The 17912-nt window shown below is 40.5% G+C and overlaps 1 protein-coding gene across 1 annotated transcript; it reads right to left on the bottom strand.

The window, feature by feature from the left end:
• Positions 1-3448: 3448 nt before the first annotated feature.
• LOC131223797 (hydroxyacylglutathione hydrolase cytoplasmic) lies at positions 3449-17119 on the bottom strand. The gene is made up of 7 exons (XM_058219310.1): positions 16967-17119; positions 16701-16823; positions 15140-15301; positions 11152-11230; positions 10868-10981; positions 7342-7518; positions 3449-3791 (listed from the first exon to the last, which is right to left on the bottom strand). Exons 1-7 carry the CDS (start codon positions 17092-17094, stop codon positions 3717-3719), a joined length of 858 nt encoding a protein of 285 aa, XP_058075293.1. The 5' UTR covers positions 17095-17119; the 3' UTR covers positions 3449-3716.
• Positions 17120-17912: the final 793 nt, after the last annotated feature.

Raw genomic sequence — 17912 nt, forward strand, 5'->3', positions numbered from 1 at the left:
TCGCCCCCTGGATTGCCTCCCATATAATGATCTGAACCAATTATTCATTATCCTGATTATTGTCTCATTGAAGCAGTGATAGTATAATCATGGTTTCATTTTACTCTTGGATTTGAATATGAGCCACAGATAATTTACTTTTCAATGTTCCTATTTCATCTTCATATACAATCATCCATTTCTGTAAATTTTGCTTAGGATAGCGCTGTGACTCAACTAGTTGGGATCAGAGTTGCCGGGATTCAAGTAGCCTTGCAGCATGTTCACTCTTTTTCTTTCTTTCTTTCTTTCTTTCTTTCTTTCTTTTGTTTTTTTGGTTAGCTTGTTAGTACACACCCCACTTGAGGCCTCGGTGTTGAAATGAGGTTATCTTCACTCAGTCTACCACTTGAGCTATGGATCACTTATTCTGTGACCGGTTTCATGATGGGGCTCTGGGCTGTCAATGGGCTGTGTTGTTGGGTTAGGCTGGATTTTGAACTTTTTTAGTAAGCCCTTTTGCTTGTCTAGGGTCCAGCCCATGACCACTGTGGGCTGATTGTATTTACAGCTCAGATTTGCTATACATGTAACCCAATGACAGGGAAAATAAAAGAAAAGGAAAAAAAGATGACCAGTGTAATATTTAATACCTCTAATTACTCTTTTGTGGTAGTGAAATGAAAGATATTTGGGTGGAATTCATACAAGGGAATTTGTTTCTTTTGCCGGTTGTTCAGTTCAGGGGACGATGATGGACATGCCTGCTGCCCTGATTTTGAAGTAGCTAGGCTAGATCCAGGCTTGGCCGGTCTGAGTCTGTTCGAAATATGGACTTCATGTAATTAATAGGTTAACCTGCAATATTTTAGTCCAGGTCTATGTGACCTTATCACCAGGTTGAATGGCAATTAACCATCACGGTGGGCCCTTGGAAGGTTTCAACAGTGGTGTCATTTTCACCGCTGATTCCTGTGGTGTGGTCCACTTGAGTCTTGGAACCGCCTCATTTTTGGGTATGTACCCTAGAAATGTATGCAAAATGGATGGACGGTGTGGATAAAACCCATACGTCACGGTTGCCACCTCAAGAACCCGTCCATTCCTAGCTAGGGATAGGCGCGTGTAGAATACCCAATCTGCATCCCACCAAAATGGGCCTTAATTAAATTTGGTTCGGCTCATGGCTATTTCTAAGCTTAGGGTTTTTTTTTTTTTCTCTCTTCGGGGAGCCTTGGACTGGGATATGGAAATAGCTAAACAGGTTTTTTTAATTTTATTTTGGGAGATGGTGGCAATTGGATTTGAAACTTGCAAGTTGGCCAGGTCATCGGTTTGTCCGGAGGCCTTTAAAGAAGGTTCAATCCTAGGCTATCTCAGTACTGAGCCCTACAACTTAGGCCAAAGCCCAAAGATGATCCTGAATGTGAGCTAGGCAGAGGTCCGTCCGTAACAGTCAAGTGTGTTTTCAATTCTAAACTCAGCCCAGCTAAAGCCTGTGGTTGTTTGTGTCGGAAGATAGAAATCCGGAGCCTTGGGATGTCAGCATCTTCAAGAGAGGGAATACATACACACGTGTGCTGGAACTGTTCATAACACCGACCCCACCCGCACAAAAGTCTTCTCCATCGTATGATATCCTATTCGACCACTAGGGCCCCAACCCAATTAAGTTGTAACCATCCATTTACAAGCCACCAGATAGCTCCTTAGAAACCAACCTTGTAATAATGAATAATCAGGGCATGGCCCGTCCAATCTAACAGTTTAGATTCACGGGTGCCACCTATAATTATATGACCACGACAGGTGATAAAGCCACACACACACACACATATATATATATATAAATTTTTTTAACAAAAAAAAACGAAAGAGAAGGGGATGCCGCTGAACCATTGCGCTCCCACACATCCCTCTCCAGAAAGTCGTTAAACGCCCATCAACATCAATTGTGGACCAGTTGTAAGGTTTTAACCGTACCCATTCATTTCATACGAGAATGAATGCACCACTGGTGAGCCGAACCGGCTTGCTTCTCATTCAAAATAATGCTTTCACATGCAACCCAGCTCTGCACGTGATCCTGTGGTACGTCCACAGCCTCGGACAGGTCTTGTTGGACCTACTCAACGTGCAATTCAGGGGGTCCATTGATGACCAACCAGTTTGATAAGCGGCTGGGATAAATTTGTGGCCGACGAACATGACACGTGGAGCTTGGTTGCACATCATCATATCACATGCAACGGGTTGTGAGTTAGAATTTGCGTTTGCAATTTCCAATTGCCTGAATATCAACCATCATAACATGCCTGTGTATCTCCTTATAACGTGATCATTCCAAATTATGGTCCTAAAACTGCTGGCTCGAGATTCGAAGCCAGGCAGATTGAACTGGTATAAGCAAGATTTCAAGTCCCGTCTCTGAGAACACGATCACAAGCTTGACAATATCGACAAGATTTCAAGCCCAGTCTCTGAAAACATGGTCACAAGCTTGACAAGACCCACTTGAGTTGGGCTGACTCAGTGTAACTCAACCGAGTTACCAAGTAATGGGCCTTTCAGCCTGTAATAATTAAATAATAATAAGGCAGCCCACAAGATTCGTACCTGCCACAGTGCCTTTGGCAGCCCAACCCTGCTACCAGCCTTTCACAGGCTGAAAAGTATGCATTCTTTCTTTGGATAAATATAATATTTATTCACTCTTATATTTTTTGATTATTAATAATATAACATCGAGTTAAAGACTAATTCAGGTCTCCCAAGTCGGGAGAGTTTTCAGGTTTTTCAACAATATTTCAATATTTCAATGATAAAAATCTTGCAAATATATGATCCATGTTGGGTAATATTGCAAATCAACATTGATGGTGCACCATACCATTTAGCTAGACTGATTATTATTATTGACTGACCCCGTCACAAAAGAGTGAATCAGAACCATATACGATTAAGAGGAAATATAGGGTCCAATGAGCTTCAGAATCGCAAACCGGTGACCCCACTCTCAATGGGCCGAGCTGGAAAATCCTAGCCCTTGCATCTTTACCTCTTCTTTTTCTTGGTAAAGTTTGCCCACTTTTTTCTTGTAAGAGGGCATTGCCTCCTTATAATCGAAATGTTAGGATCTTCGGATCTGAGATTCTGGGGGCAACCCGATCCAGTGAGCCAGCATATCATCTTCTTTCACTATAACTGTAAAATGAATCCAACATGCGACTGAATCCCGCACCTCAGGTTGAATGCAAAGCCTTTTGGGTTCCAACCTGCCACATGCCCGGTCCAAGCCATTCATCCAGTGGGCCTAGCAATGGGCGTTTGTTCAGTAAATGGGCTTAAGAAGAATTTTCCTGCGTGTAGAATCGGTTCATGGTCCACCTGATTTCTGACCACATGCATGGCAGGGCACCCAGATGAATGGCCCAGATCCTGCAAATTGCTTGTCTTGAAGAGTCAAGAATTCAAAGCATTCAAATTTCCACCTGGAGTTTTTGATATCCACTGTTCCATATGGATAGGAGATACCCACCTGGACAGCATCTGACAGCAGTTCTTTTATGCATGGGAGATACGGACCTTGACAGCGTCCAACCACAGTTCTCTATGGATGGGAGACACCCGCCTCGACAGTGTCCGATACAACATGACAGAGTTCAAAATTACATAAACCTGTTGAGCACTCATCGATCAACAAAGGCAGGAGCATACCTTGATGGATCTTTCCACCATCAGCCTCTCCAATTGTCTTTCAGCCTCCGTATTTCCTTCAGTGCTTCAACAGGAGACTGGCAGTTCACTCTTGCCTGGAAAGGGGGGGAAATTTTTTTTTTTTGTGTTAAGATAGAGAAGAAGATGAAGATCAAAGTGAAAAAAGAAATATATTCTCATCCTTTTGTGATATAACAAAACTGAAATCCATAGACATGGAAGTGACCTCATTTTGAGATCCAAAGAAGCACTTCTAGCAAGAACAAAGTCGTAGCATTTTATATTTTTCAGTCTTCCTAAGTACACATGCACGTCTGCATGCAGATGTGGAGGACATTTGAGCACATCATTAGGTGTACCCTACCATGTAGTTGACCATGCCAAAAAATCAAGCTAGTCAGCTCATCAACTGGACCATCTGATTTTTGGCCCAGTTCATCTTCATGTAGGGCCTACCTGATGTGCAGTAGGACGTTCCACACATGCTAGTATGGCATTTGTGGGGATACATAGGGGTGCATCTGGAGGATCTGGAGGCATAGCAAACCCTCAAATCTTCTAAAGGGGAACTATATAATGCTCATCCCAACGTCGTCCGGACCCAGCACCACTCTTCCTTTCATTGTTCTTCATGAGTTAAGAAATGCACCCATAAGTGGAAATTTGCAGAGAACCGACTGCTACTATGTTGTCCTCTTTGACAAACAGTAGCAGTAACTCTGTGATATTCAATTTTGCATCAATGAAGTGACCACTATGAAACAAACATTCAAAGAGGCGTATCAAGATGCATACAGGTGGGGCCACATTTCGGTGACGCTGGGGATCAGCATTCCATATAGGTGAGAGCCATATTTCAATGATTTGTACTGATCTTGTGGGGAATCGCTGGATGGGACATGGGAGATGCTGCAAAAGGCACCCCTTCAGAGAATCCAACCAATCCTATTCTTGGCCCACAAACAGATGGTCAAAAACATATAGGTAATCAACACCAAATGCAGAACAGGAGGAAGCCTACTGGATGCATGGGAAAAGGGATTTGTTTAATGGAGGAGATCTCTTATCAAATGCCCATCCATGAAGGGGCCCGCCAGATGAATGCACTGGACCACCGAAAAGGCAGTCCCAAATGCTAGCCCAAAAAGAAATGCAAAGGGTTCATGTTGAACATTGTACAATCATTTTCAGAATATGTATTCATCACACATATCTGAACTTACTTTTTTGAAGGATGACAATTTATTAAATAAAGCGACAAAGCCAAAAGAATACAAAGACGGAAGAAAGAAAAAGGCAACAAAACACCCCCCGGCGACAAGCCACAAAAAGCCCAACCCCGACCCACGAGCCCTATACTAAGGAGAGACCATCACCCACTGATAAGCAAGAGATCTAGCTGAATAGAAAACCCCCTACGGATTACCACGGGTATCCCGTAAACATTTTCGAAATACAGTACATAATTCATCCTTTTAGGCCCAATATCTTGAATTGATACGTTAGATACAGATGGATTGTACCTCGTAAATCATAGTTCTTTGAGATACCAGGTATTCTATAGTTCATTCCATGTCAATTGCCAATTCTTGGTCATGGCACGATTTGGATTAATAATCCCGTTGGTACTGAAACCATTAAACAAACACCCAATAACTTGTTGGATATTGTGAGGAAATTTCGAAAAATGTGAAAGAAGTACCATTCAGGTAATATTTCCAGAGTTGTAAATGGATCTGCTGGTTCACCAATCATTGACGTTTCTAGAACCACTAGGCCTATGTTGCATGCAATAGTACCTAGAATGACTATTGAAGAAATATATAAACGAGGACAGAAATAAAGCATTGGGTTGAAGTCTTCTTTGGTGTCAAGATAGCTGTATAGTCATCAATTCCTAGGAACAACAATTCCTGTTGGACAAAATGGAGTACCTGGAGATGGATACAAAAGCTTTGTATGTGAATCCAAAAAGCAACAATACAATTGGTCAAAATGCACAATGAAGATCATATCCATATCATTTTGCATTTCTTGACAAATATAATCTGTTTTGCTATTCTAAGTGGTTATTGGAAGTAGCGGCTTCAGCGTCAGCCACTTGAAAGAAAAAGTTCTCCCCGGGAAAAATAAATAAATAAAAATAAAAATACCCATAATATGTGTAAGTATCAACATCGATGTAATTTTGTAGAGAGATCAGAATCTGATGAATCAGCCTGGACCTACTCACTAATGGGATGCCCTAACACATTACTGCCGACCTGTTGATTTGATTGATTTAAAGATCAAATTCAGTCTTTACAGGAATTGTTTTTTTTTTTTTAAAAAAAAATTTATTTAGAGAGAGAGAGAGAGAGAGAGAGAGAGAGAGAGAGAGAGAGAGAGAGCTGAAATTTTATTGAGAAGCTTGCATAAGCGCATAAGCGAGAAAATAATACAGGCCCAAAAAACACTAACAAACAACTTGAGAGGAAGGGCAGTTGAGGCTGCCTTTACATAAACCACCCATTCTGACACTAGCCTTTTAACTTTAGATATAACCTCATTCACCCCCACATCCACATTCCAAAAACAATGACCATTTCTGGAACCCCAAATAACCCATAACACGACCATGATGAGCAACTGCCATAAGACTTTCCAAGCCTTTCCAACACCACCTCCATGCCAAGCCCATCTTCCAGTCTTTGGCATGACCCAGTCCATATGAAATAAAGAAAGGAAATAACCTCAAACTATCTTGACGAAAGGGCAATGAATAAAAAGATGGTTGATCGGTTCCACATTTCCCATGCACATCAGGCAAATATTAGGAAGAACCATCACTCTTATTTGAAGGTTATCAATAGTAAGAATTCTTTTTTCTGGCCCACCATCCAAAAAAAAAAAACAAAACCGCAACTTGGGGAGGGGCCCCATAAAACTAATCAAGTTGCACAGCTGCACATTTCGGAAGAAACGACCTAGGACTAGGAGCAAGATTATTGACAAAGCTAAGCAAGGGTGCATTCTATCATCGTCTCACCGTTGTAGTCTTGTCCCAACTATTTGGGTTGGTTTATCAAATTCTGCTTCACCTATTATTCATATCTATAGCTCTGTCCTCAGTAGCCGAACAAGCCTTCATTAGCCTTCTCACCACCTCAAGTCAAAGTCCTATTAGGCCTTCTCCTTTTTGGCCTTTCAAACTCTGATTGAAGTTCACCTTAATGAGTCCATCTCCAATTTCCATAGCACATGGTCAAACCATTCAATTTGCTTTCCGTCATTAGATCTCCTATTGAGGCTATTCTTAGGCTCCTTTAGATGACAATATTCTTGAATCTACCCTTCTCAGTCTTCCCCCACACATCTCAACATCCCCCTCATCTCTTCAACACACTCAAGTGCATTCGGTATTTAAACAAAATAACCCAGTGGCATGGTCCTTCCCATAATGATCAGTATTCCAATCTATGAAAAAAGAAGGCAAAAAAAAAATAAAAAATAAAAAATTAATTAAATGACCTTATTTCACAAAAGGATGATGGACAGTTTGGTCATCTTTAAAAATTGGTTGGTGTTATGGTCATTCTCATAAGCCTGGTGAGTTCCATACAAATTGACCATGACAACAGGGAACCATGAGAGAAAGCACCCTACCTGTAGTTCCGGAAGATCGACCCGCATGAATGGATTGGTTTCCAATTCTTCCCCTATGGTAGAAGGGATGGTTGGCAAATTCCCCTGTCGCTGGTGCTGGGCCCATGAGAGTTTCTCCCTTGTCTTTCCATTCTCTGGTTCAACTGTCAATGCAAAGCGCAGATTCTTTTCTGTGTACTGAAACAAAAGAAACAGACATCTTATTGTTTTCCCAGCAGCAAAGAGTAGCTAGGGTGCTCAAAAAACCTTTTGAGTCATAAAAGAACAAGCCCCTCCAGATATGGTCATGGAACATAATTGATGTATCTGTTTCAACAATTTTTTGGCTACATCTGTACTTTGTTTTCTGCCATTGTTACATATTACTTATGTTTCTCTTTATATTGGGTACATTTTTCTGTATTTCACACTTTCATGCACTAAGATACATGACTATAGTGATGTGTAGGCATGTCAGGTTCAATAGGGTTCAGTCAAGTCAAAGGTGAGCTAAGATGATGCCCGAGGCATTTTGGGCCACTTGAGCCTCACTCACTCCCTAGGAGAGGCGACATCCCTAGGCATGCACCTAGGCACAATACTCCCTCACCTGCACCTGGGTGCAATTCAGGAAAAATGGAAGTACCAACTATGGCACCCCAAATGAGGGGTATTTCAGACATTAATACCCATTAAGGGCGGAAACACTAAGGGTTTTTCAGCTCTTATCACTGAAATAGGCTATTTTCAGTGATTTTCCCTTGTTCAAACCGTTTGGCAAATCCACGAAATTAAGTGCTTAAATTGGATTTTCACTAAAATTTTTTTTTTTTTTTAAAAGCTTCCCTCTCTTGACTCAACATGAAATGCAGTGAGTGAGTTTGCTTAAAATCTTTGGTCACTTTTGACCAAAAATATCGTTAAATTTTTTTTTTTCTAAATGACAACTTTACCCTTTTGTAAATGACTTCCGTGGAAGCTTTGAAAGGACTCGGATTGCAAAACACTTGGCAAAGTTCTGTGGGCCCCATCATAATGTATGTGCTATATCCACAATGTCCATCCATTTTTCCAAATCATTTTCGGGCACAAGCCCAAAAATGAGGCAAATCCAAAGCTCAAGTGGACCACGCCACAAAAAGTAATGGGTACAATGACGACCACCATTGAAACCTTCCAAGGAGCCACCATGATGTTTATTTTCCATCCAACCTGCTCGTAAGGTCACACAGACCTAGAAGAAGGGAAATCACAAATATAAACTTGAGCCAAAGCTTTTGTGGCCCCCAAGAAGTTTTCAATGGTGGGGCATTCAATCCCAACTGTTTTCTACGGTGTGGTCCACTTGAACTTTGGATCTGCCTCATTTTTGGGCTTATGCCCTAAAATAATCTAACCAAATGGATGGATGGTGTGGATATGACACATACATCATGGTGGGGTACAAAGAACTTTGTGACGTCAACATGGTACCTAGGTGCCCTGTTTGAAAGGGAGCAGATTAGGTGTTACCCAAGTAACATGTTAGTGGGTGTTACCTTGAACCTGGGGCTCACCTTGATGTATGTGTTGTAAATCCACGCCATCCATCAATTTTTCTAGCTCATTTGAGGGCGTGGTCCCAAAAATGAAGCAGATCAAAATCTCCAATGGCCCACATAGTGGGTACTGAATGCCACCATTAAAAACTTCTTGAGGACCACAAAAGTTTTGGACCAGCTGATATTTGTGTTTCCCTTCATCTAGGTCTGTGTGACCTAATCAACAGGTTGGATGGCAAATAAACATTAAGGTGGGCCTTAAGAAGTGTTTATTGGTGAATATTCAATGACCACCATTTCCTGTGGTATGGTCCACTTGAGATTTGGATCTACTTCATTTTTTGGACCATCCCCTAAAATGAGTTGGGAAAACAGATGAGCGATGTGGATGTACAACATATACATCAAGGTGGGCCCCACGGTCGGGGTAGCACCCACTATGGTGTTACCCCTACTCCACCCAAATCGGAGACTCATTCTGTAGTGATCCCTCCAATCGGTGCTAGAAAAGCTCTGTGGGCCCACCACGACGTATGTGTTTTATCTGCATCGTCCATCCATTTTTCCATATCATTTTAGGGCATGAGCCCAAAAAATGAGGTAGATTTAAATCTTAGATGGACCACACCACAGGAAACGGTGGTGATTGAACGGCCACCATTAAAAATTCTTGTGGGCACAAAAGTTTTGGATCAAGCTGGTGTTGGTGTTTTCCCTTCATCCAGGTCTGTGTGACCTATTCAATAGGTTGGATGGAAAATAAACATTATGGTGGGCCCGGGGAAGTTTTTAATGATGGCGTTTAATCACCATTGCTTCCAGTGTTGTGGTCCACCTAAGATCTTGATGTACCTCATCTTTGGGATCATGCACGAAAATGATCTAGCCAAATGGATGGACGGCTTGGATAAAACACAGACAACATGGTGGGGTCCATAAAGCACCAAAGAATGCTTCGTATCACCCACTTAGTGTGCTTGTTCCTTAATGATACCAATCGAAGGGTTATGATTATTCTATTAAGAAGAATAGTGTTTGGTCCATGGTGTGGCCCGTCTCACCACAGAACTAAAGGCCACATCTATATTGTCACCTACTTGCCTCATTACACAATCACTTCATGTCACTGCACGTGGCAAACATGAAAGATCCAAACTATTCATCTGCTCGACTTTATTTGATGGACAAAAGTACTAAAGTTTTATTGGATTGGGCATAGGTGTGCCAAATTTGGAAGCATGGCAATAATAGGCTTTGTCTCATACTCTACAAAAGATATTGGGACAATATGGGCAAATATGACAAATTACCATTTTTCAAACATTTGTAATTTGTGTTTACGAAATAAGACTGTGTAAAAGTGCTTATTTTCAAATATTATGACTTTTTTCATGTATTTTCATACACGGCTAGTCAAATCCAAAATTTATATGTATATATGAATTTTTATAAAATTTGAATAATTTCCATGTTAAAATTGTGATAATTTATCGATAAAATCAAGGAAGATAAGCAGCTGCCAATATTTTGGAAATCTCACCATATTAACACAATCATATGGTTTCGTTAAATTTTCATGAAAATATAGCGAGATTTTCAAAATCCCTTCAATAATTGTCACATGGGTTAGTGGGGCTATATACTATAAACAGCTTTATAAGACCTAGGGACTCATTTGGAAGAAGTGTATTTGCTGACATTAATGCTGCATTTCAATGATATGGTAAATATGGCACTTGCCTTTCACAGCCATTTCGACATTGGACTTTTCCAACAGCATGTTTTTTTAGATACACGATTCGGTGTCCAACTAATTGAATTGAATGCTAATTTTCCCAACTATACAGTAGTTAGTACAAATACATTTTAGCAAACTGAAAAAGTGTGCATTTGATTATTATAATCAGTGTACGTTACTCAATTCTGCAAAATTTAGGAGTTTTTATATCGTTAAATATGGATGTTTCCAAATAAGCCATAGGAAACAAATTCAACAAATGTTTTACCTCATGACCACAAAAAACTCGAGTAGGTTTCGGCAAAGACCCCAATGTGACGCATAGCGACTGATACATCTGTTCTGCTGTACCTTCAAAAAATTTCCCACAACCAGCAACAAACTACAATGGAGAGAATAACAAAAACTTATTTAATGGTAGAGTTGCAGAAATTCACACAACATGACTCACAATCAAATCAAAGTTATAGATCTAGATTTATGTTCCAATTCAACGTTGTATAAAGATGAAATTAATGAAAAGAATATTAGGATACCCTTCTCTCTACTTACCAACGTATCTCCAGTAAACACAGCTGGGTCTTCTTCCTCTTTGCTTGTCACATAGTAACTTATATGACCTTTGGTGTGGCTGATAGAAACATGTCAGTTGAAACCAAAACTAAAGACTAGCATTTCTCCAGATATCCATTTAATAATACATAAATCATTATCATGATAGCCATGCCCCAACAATCTGGGATTGGCATACATTCAAAAAATAGAAATGAGTCCACCTTAATGGTTTCTAGCTTGCATCTAAAAATCTTGGTGGAAATATAAGTGAGCATTCAATGATTTTTTTTAAAGAATCATCATTTTATAAAGGTCACAATTATCTCCAATTTACCTTGTTGATGAAAATCCAACTTATGTATTAATGCAGGAGCATTTTCACACCGGGCTTGAGTGGGGTAGCCTATGGGATACGGGGACACACTCGGGGTGGGCAGCCCATGTGAGGTGGGTGGCTCGTATGAGGCGGGCCCCACCCGTGTGAGGCGGTACCCATGTGATTTGGGGCCCACGAGAGGGGTTTGGCCAAGGTCCTAACCCATGCAATGTGGAGCCTGGACTATGAGATAAATGGATTAATTCGCTATGCTCTAACAGTTCAAGCTTTTAGAACAAGTGGTTAATTGTCCTGTATCAAAGTGGTATCAGAGCGGGAGATCTCATGTTCGAGACTCCTCATCGGGGGTGATTAATGCAGGGGCATTTTCACACTGGGCTCGAGTGAGGGGGTGACCCATGTGAGGCAGGTGCCTCGTGTGAGGCAATAACCATGTGATTTGGGGCCTATGAAGGGGGTTCAGCCAAGGTCCTAACCCATGCGACGTGGGGCCTGGGCTATGAGATAAGGATTAATTCGTCATGCTCTAACAGTTCGAGCTTTTAGAGCAAGTGGTTAATTGTCCAGTCAGTATCAACCGATAACAGTCACAAAAAATATTTAAGGAGGATGCATGGGCACATTCGGAGTGGGCGGCCCATGTGAGGCAGGTGGCTCATATGAGGCGGGTGGCTTGTGTGAGGCGGTACCCATGTGATTTGGCACCCATGATGGGGGGTTCGGCCAAGGTCCTAACCCATGCGATGTGGGGCCTATGCTATAAGATAAGGATTAATTTGTCATGCTCTAACAGTTTGAGCTTTTAGAGCAAGTGGTTAATCGTCCAGTCAGTATCGACCGATAACAGTCACAAAAAATATTCAAGGAAGAAACCGTATCAACCCCATAACAAACCATTATGGGCCCATAACAACTGTTACACGGCCATTAAGGGCCATTTGCTTTCAGAACAAGCGTTGCAGCCCCATATCATGTAACAACTCCCACCATTACCATTACATAACGGCCATTACGGCTGTTATGTAACTGTTCTTTAATACAATGGTGTCCAAGGCTAATTTCAGTATTATTTTACATTAATTGCTTACCTCCTATGCGCCTGGGTGGGGGCAGCATCTCATTGTATTTTTCTTTGTTTTTTATGTTCTTGTTGTTTCCTTTTTGCGGCCTTAGTTTCAGGATGCTTGTTTGGTTGTTTTGCACAATTTCCTATCTTTTAATATATCCTCCTTGATTGCTCATTAAAAAAACAAAAACACTACTACAAGAAATCGACAACAATATCGTCGATCTCAGATACCTGTGATATTTCACATGACCATGCCACCAAACTGATGCAGGAAAAATCATGTGGCCATGGAAATCAGATCTGCACACCAATGTCCACCAGCTAGACTTTATTTTCATGCAAGTTAAAAGACTACATGTTGAATAGGGTGTGAAGGGTATTTTTGTTCTTTTCACTGTATGGTCAGTTTGTTATTAGAGTTAGAACTTATTAGTAAAGGGTTAGTTGTGACTAGCACACAAATAACTAAGACTAGACAGAGGTAAGTTAGGGTTCTATAAATACTGTGTTCGAAAAATTGGAAAAAGCTTTTTAGAATTTTGTAAAGGTTTGTTCCCTTAGAGAAAATCCAAAATATAGAAATGGAAAACCCCTATAGAAATCTTCAAAAAAGGAAAAAAGGGAAAAAAAAGAAGAAGAAAGAGTATAGAATGCTTCAGGAAATGAAAGACTTGAGGAGAATCATGGAATCTAACAGTAATTCTACTGCTTGGTTTAAAAATGGTGTTTTCTGTTAAAATGTTAAAAAATCAACAGTTAAACAATAAGAGTTGTTCCTCGTAACCGTGGAAACATACGCTTAACATTTTTTTAGGGAATGGTTTTGCCTTTTTAAGGAAAAACTAGAAAAAAGAAACCAATTTTCTCCTCCTTTTGGTTTATCAAACAGATAAAACTATCACATCAACAGGATTCATATTCTTTTCCACAATTTTTCAAGGCGTCTCTCTAAACAAACAAACCCTAATGAAATTTTCTTTTTCTTTTCTTTTTTTCCTCTTCTAAGTAGTAGAGAGATACAGAGATTTCAATCTTCCTGTTACCTTATGCCGGTGTGTAATTGTTTATTGGCCACCCTAGGTGGCTCACCATGATCACCAATGATTCTATACACGGCCTAAAATAGGTAAAGTAGACGATCTCGGTTTACCCTAGAAAAAAATAGTGGACCGTTGCTAGCCTGGGAAGGGTTGTTATAGGTGGCATCTGTACAACTGAGCACCATGTAGGAGAGAATGTACATGAGATCCACATCGTCCATCATGTTCACGACCTCATTTTCACCATGGAAACCAAAACCTTGGTTGGATCAAAACTCAGGTAGGCCACACCATGAGGAAGAGTTGGGATGGGACACTTGCCATTAGTTGTGTATGGGCCCATTGTTGTTTCTATATCCCATCCAATCCCTTCATATGACTCTTCTCACCAAGATGAAACTAATCTCTAGAAATCACTCCACTATGAAGCTTAGGTGGACCGCACTGTGCACATTTAAAGGTTTTAGGTAGATTTTAAATTGTTTCCTATGGTGAGGCGCACCTGAATTTTGGATTAGTGTGATTTCAGGATCAAGGCCTAACATGGGGTGGCCCAGCTAATGGACAAACTAGATCTCATCCACAAAGTCGTCTATCCATGTCAGCAAATAGTTTGGGCCCCTACCGTTTTCACAACTTTATTTTAATTTGAAAAGGGTATCTTGGTCTTTTAAATGAAGTTTCTTTGTTGACCATTGACCAAGTGCATGAACAAAAGTCATAAAATTCTTATACTATAACTGCAGTTAGTTAATAGGAGGATAATTGTAATTATGCCATAAATATAGGATTGAAATTATTCCTATTTTAAAACTCAGAAAAACTTTACTCGACTTGGCCTAGTTGATTTGACTCAATCAAATTTCAACAGCACCCGAAATCAAATTTGATTTAGAAAAGACTCGACCAAAACTTGTTGATTCGACTCAGAGAAACTTGAAAAACTCACGATGAAATGCTTCCCTAGCAATAACCCAAGTTGAATTTGTCACCCAAATTGCAAAAAGTTCACCATAAGTTCTAACAAACAACAACTCTAGAGCTCCGTCTGGTTGTATTTGCACCTTTTGAGTTTTTTTCTTTCTTTCTTTTTTTAATAATAAACTTATGATATTCATTAATAAAAACAACAAATCTAGAGTTTTAGAAATCCCAGTAAATCTAGATTTCCAGTTTTGACGAGGGTAATCCCTACTTCACCCATATCCAAGTATTTGACCATAGGACTTGGGTACTCCTGTTTTTTTAGGGTTCCAAGTATTATAGGTGGACACAACTCTTTTTTTGAAGATTACAATATAATTCAGAAACCCAAAAATGAGACTACAAAGGAGAAAGGAGTCTCCAACTACAAAATAATGGAGGGCAAAAGCGACACCTGTGTGCCAGTGAAGCAATTGGACATGAGGAGCTCATGTTTAATTGATCCGGACTGTTCATTTAGTGGTATACATAGCTCAAAGTCTCCACTATGAAAGCAGCCTCAATGTCCAATTGACGCCTCAAAATGAATAGTCAAATAGGATAAGAAGAACATACCAGGGTGTATGGAGGGACAATATATTCACATCAGTTCCTAACACCAGCTTATCACCATTTTCCAACTTATTAGTGCATCCCTTCACATTGTCTATTGACCCCCCAAAAACTTTAATTCCAGGAACCAACTGCTTTATCTTCTCATTCCCGCCAGCATGATCCCTATAAAAATTTGCAAGTAAATATTTAAGAAACAATACATATCCTGAATAGAGCTAATGCATAACCTATAAAAGCCATGGGCTAGGCTCTGTTGCGCATTTGCACACACTGCCTTAAATGGAGGAAACTCATCTATTGTATAGGTGCCACATCACCCTGCCCAGGATGAATGTAGTCCCAAAACCAAGCTGATCATACAGCCTTACCTCTGTTCTTTTTCTTTTTTTTTAGTTGTTTTGATAGGTAAGCTGGGCTGGAACCCAAGGTCTCAATGTTGAAACACACCCTTGTCTACCATTGAGCTACGGGCTCGAACAGAGATGATTTCACCCATTGAATTGGATTTCCGACCATTTGTTTTCTTTAATCATTCATTTGATGGCCAGAAAATGGATGGTAGGATGGTTTGAGATCTATGCTCCATTCAAATTGGGCCCCACAATCTGGATGGTTGATATATATGTATGACATGTGCACGTGGATTAGTCATCACCACTTGAAACAGTGGTGGAAAAAGACAAACCTGAGTAGATGTGCAACAAATCCATATCATACTGTATCCAATACTGCAAGTGTTGAAAAAAATACCCTTCTTGTATTGATGCCATATATGGGTTTAACCAGATCATTATTAAAACCTCAATTATTAAAAGGAAAAAAAATAAAAAATAGCACAGGTGACATTTCAACAGCTAACTAATAGCATAATCATACACAGAAGAAAAGTACTAGTGGCCTAACCATCCCCAATCATGCTCACAGCCCATACGAATCTCCATTTGGTCTTTGTACATTGATCAAAGTTTTCACTCACTGTCGCCAGGCCACAATGGGAAAAATACAGCAGACAGTCAGGACCATCCAATTGGAGAACTTCTGCTGTGAGGTATGTCCACGGTTGGAGTCCACCCAATGAATGGTCCTCTTTCTTAGTTCTGATTCAAATTTCTTGCCTAACATTTTCATTAACAAATAAATTACAAATACAATTAAATGGAACCAATTGATTCATCGTAACTCAACACCTGGGCTTCCATCCAGTGTCATATGGCAAGTGGCCCACCAAACAGAAATGACAGCAATTGGGCAATATTGGTCGTCCGTTATCCAATGGATTGGGATCAAAATTCTAGTCTAACATGCCATGTAATAAAAATCATTGGACCCACTCACCCCGAGCAGCGGGTCCCTTCTCTACATGGTTGGTTCAACCACCCAGCCCAAGTGCGGTTGGGCAATTCTCTCACAATCACCAGACTACGAGCCGAGTAGTAATGAGGACACCGTACATGGGTTTGTGAGGGCGATCTCACATGCTTATTTGAACTAGTAAAAGAGCGTGTTCCCACCTCTTTCACACAAGCCTGTGTGAGCTTAAGAAAACAGGTGTAAAGAATACCAGTGATGATGAGTGGTAAGGACGAGCTTCAGATCAACACCATTCTCTACGGCTGTCTGCAGGATCTTCTCAGGTTCAACGGGATCAACGGCTGCTGCTTCTCTGGAATTCTCATCTATGATTCTGCAATTCCAACAACAGAGAGAGGGAGAGAGAAGAACAAGGAACATCAGATCAAGAAATACAAGGAGCAATAAAACCCTAGCTGGAAATTGGGGTTTCTGAAGATTTTTTTTTTTTTATTTAAAAAAAGAGGAGAATTTTACAGGTATGCATAGTTGTCTTCTAAACAAGCAATTGGAACGATTTTCATCTCTCTCTCACACCCTCTCGGGAAGGAATTTGAAGCTGCCGGCGATGACCAATTAATAGCGGAAATACGCCACGTAAGCATATCCGCGAGGGAAACGGATTGGCTACTCCCCCTGCCACCAGCCCCGTGGCTGATGGTTGGTGCTCTTTGGGCCCCACCATGATGTATGTGTTTCATCCATGCCGTTCATCCAATTTTACGGATCATTTTAGTGCTTGATACCAAAAATTAGAGGTATATAAGTCCCAGGTGGACCACACCACAGGAAAACAATAGTGATTGGATATCCACCATTAAAATCCTCCTAAGGCCCACATTACTGTTTATTTGACATCTAGTCTGTTGATTAGGTCATACAGACCCAGATGAAGGGAAAAAACAAAGAACAGCTTGATCCAAAACTTTTATGGCCCAAAAAGTTTTTAATAGTCAACGTTCATTCGATACACGTTTCCTGTAATGTGGTCCACTTGAGATGGGGACCTACCTCATTTTTTTGTATTATAGCAGAAAATTCGATTGTCTTTTCTGGCAAGTGGGGCGCATGGTGCGGTAATCCAAACCGTTGGTTTGTCGCAGAGTTGAATTTCCTGCAACGGGAGCGCATTCCACTGAACATCAGTGATCCCACCGTGATGTCCGCGTGACATTCACTCAATCCATCACTTTGTATAGGATGGGGTATTGGGCCTCAGTTCGGATGGGGACTGTGCAGGGTGCTATATTTATACTTAAATCTAACGGAATGCCTTCGCCAAACTACTCACCCATCGAAAGGGATAAAGAATAGATTGGTGAAGATAGGGTAGACTACTTAGATAGGGCTAAGTTCTTCCTACCGTGAAAATAAGAACTTTTATAATAATAGTATTTAGCTTGATTTCGGTCATCAATTAAAT

The sequence above is a fragment of the Magnolia sinica genome, chromosome 13, assembly GCF_029962835.1.
Source record: "Magnolia sinica isolate HGM2019 chromosome 13, MsV1, whole genome shotgun sequence".
In the NCBI taxonomy this organism is placed as follows: domain Eukaryota; kingdom Viridiplantae; phylum Streptophyta; class Magnoliopsida; order Magnoliales; family Magnoliaceae; genus Magnolia; species Magnolia sinica.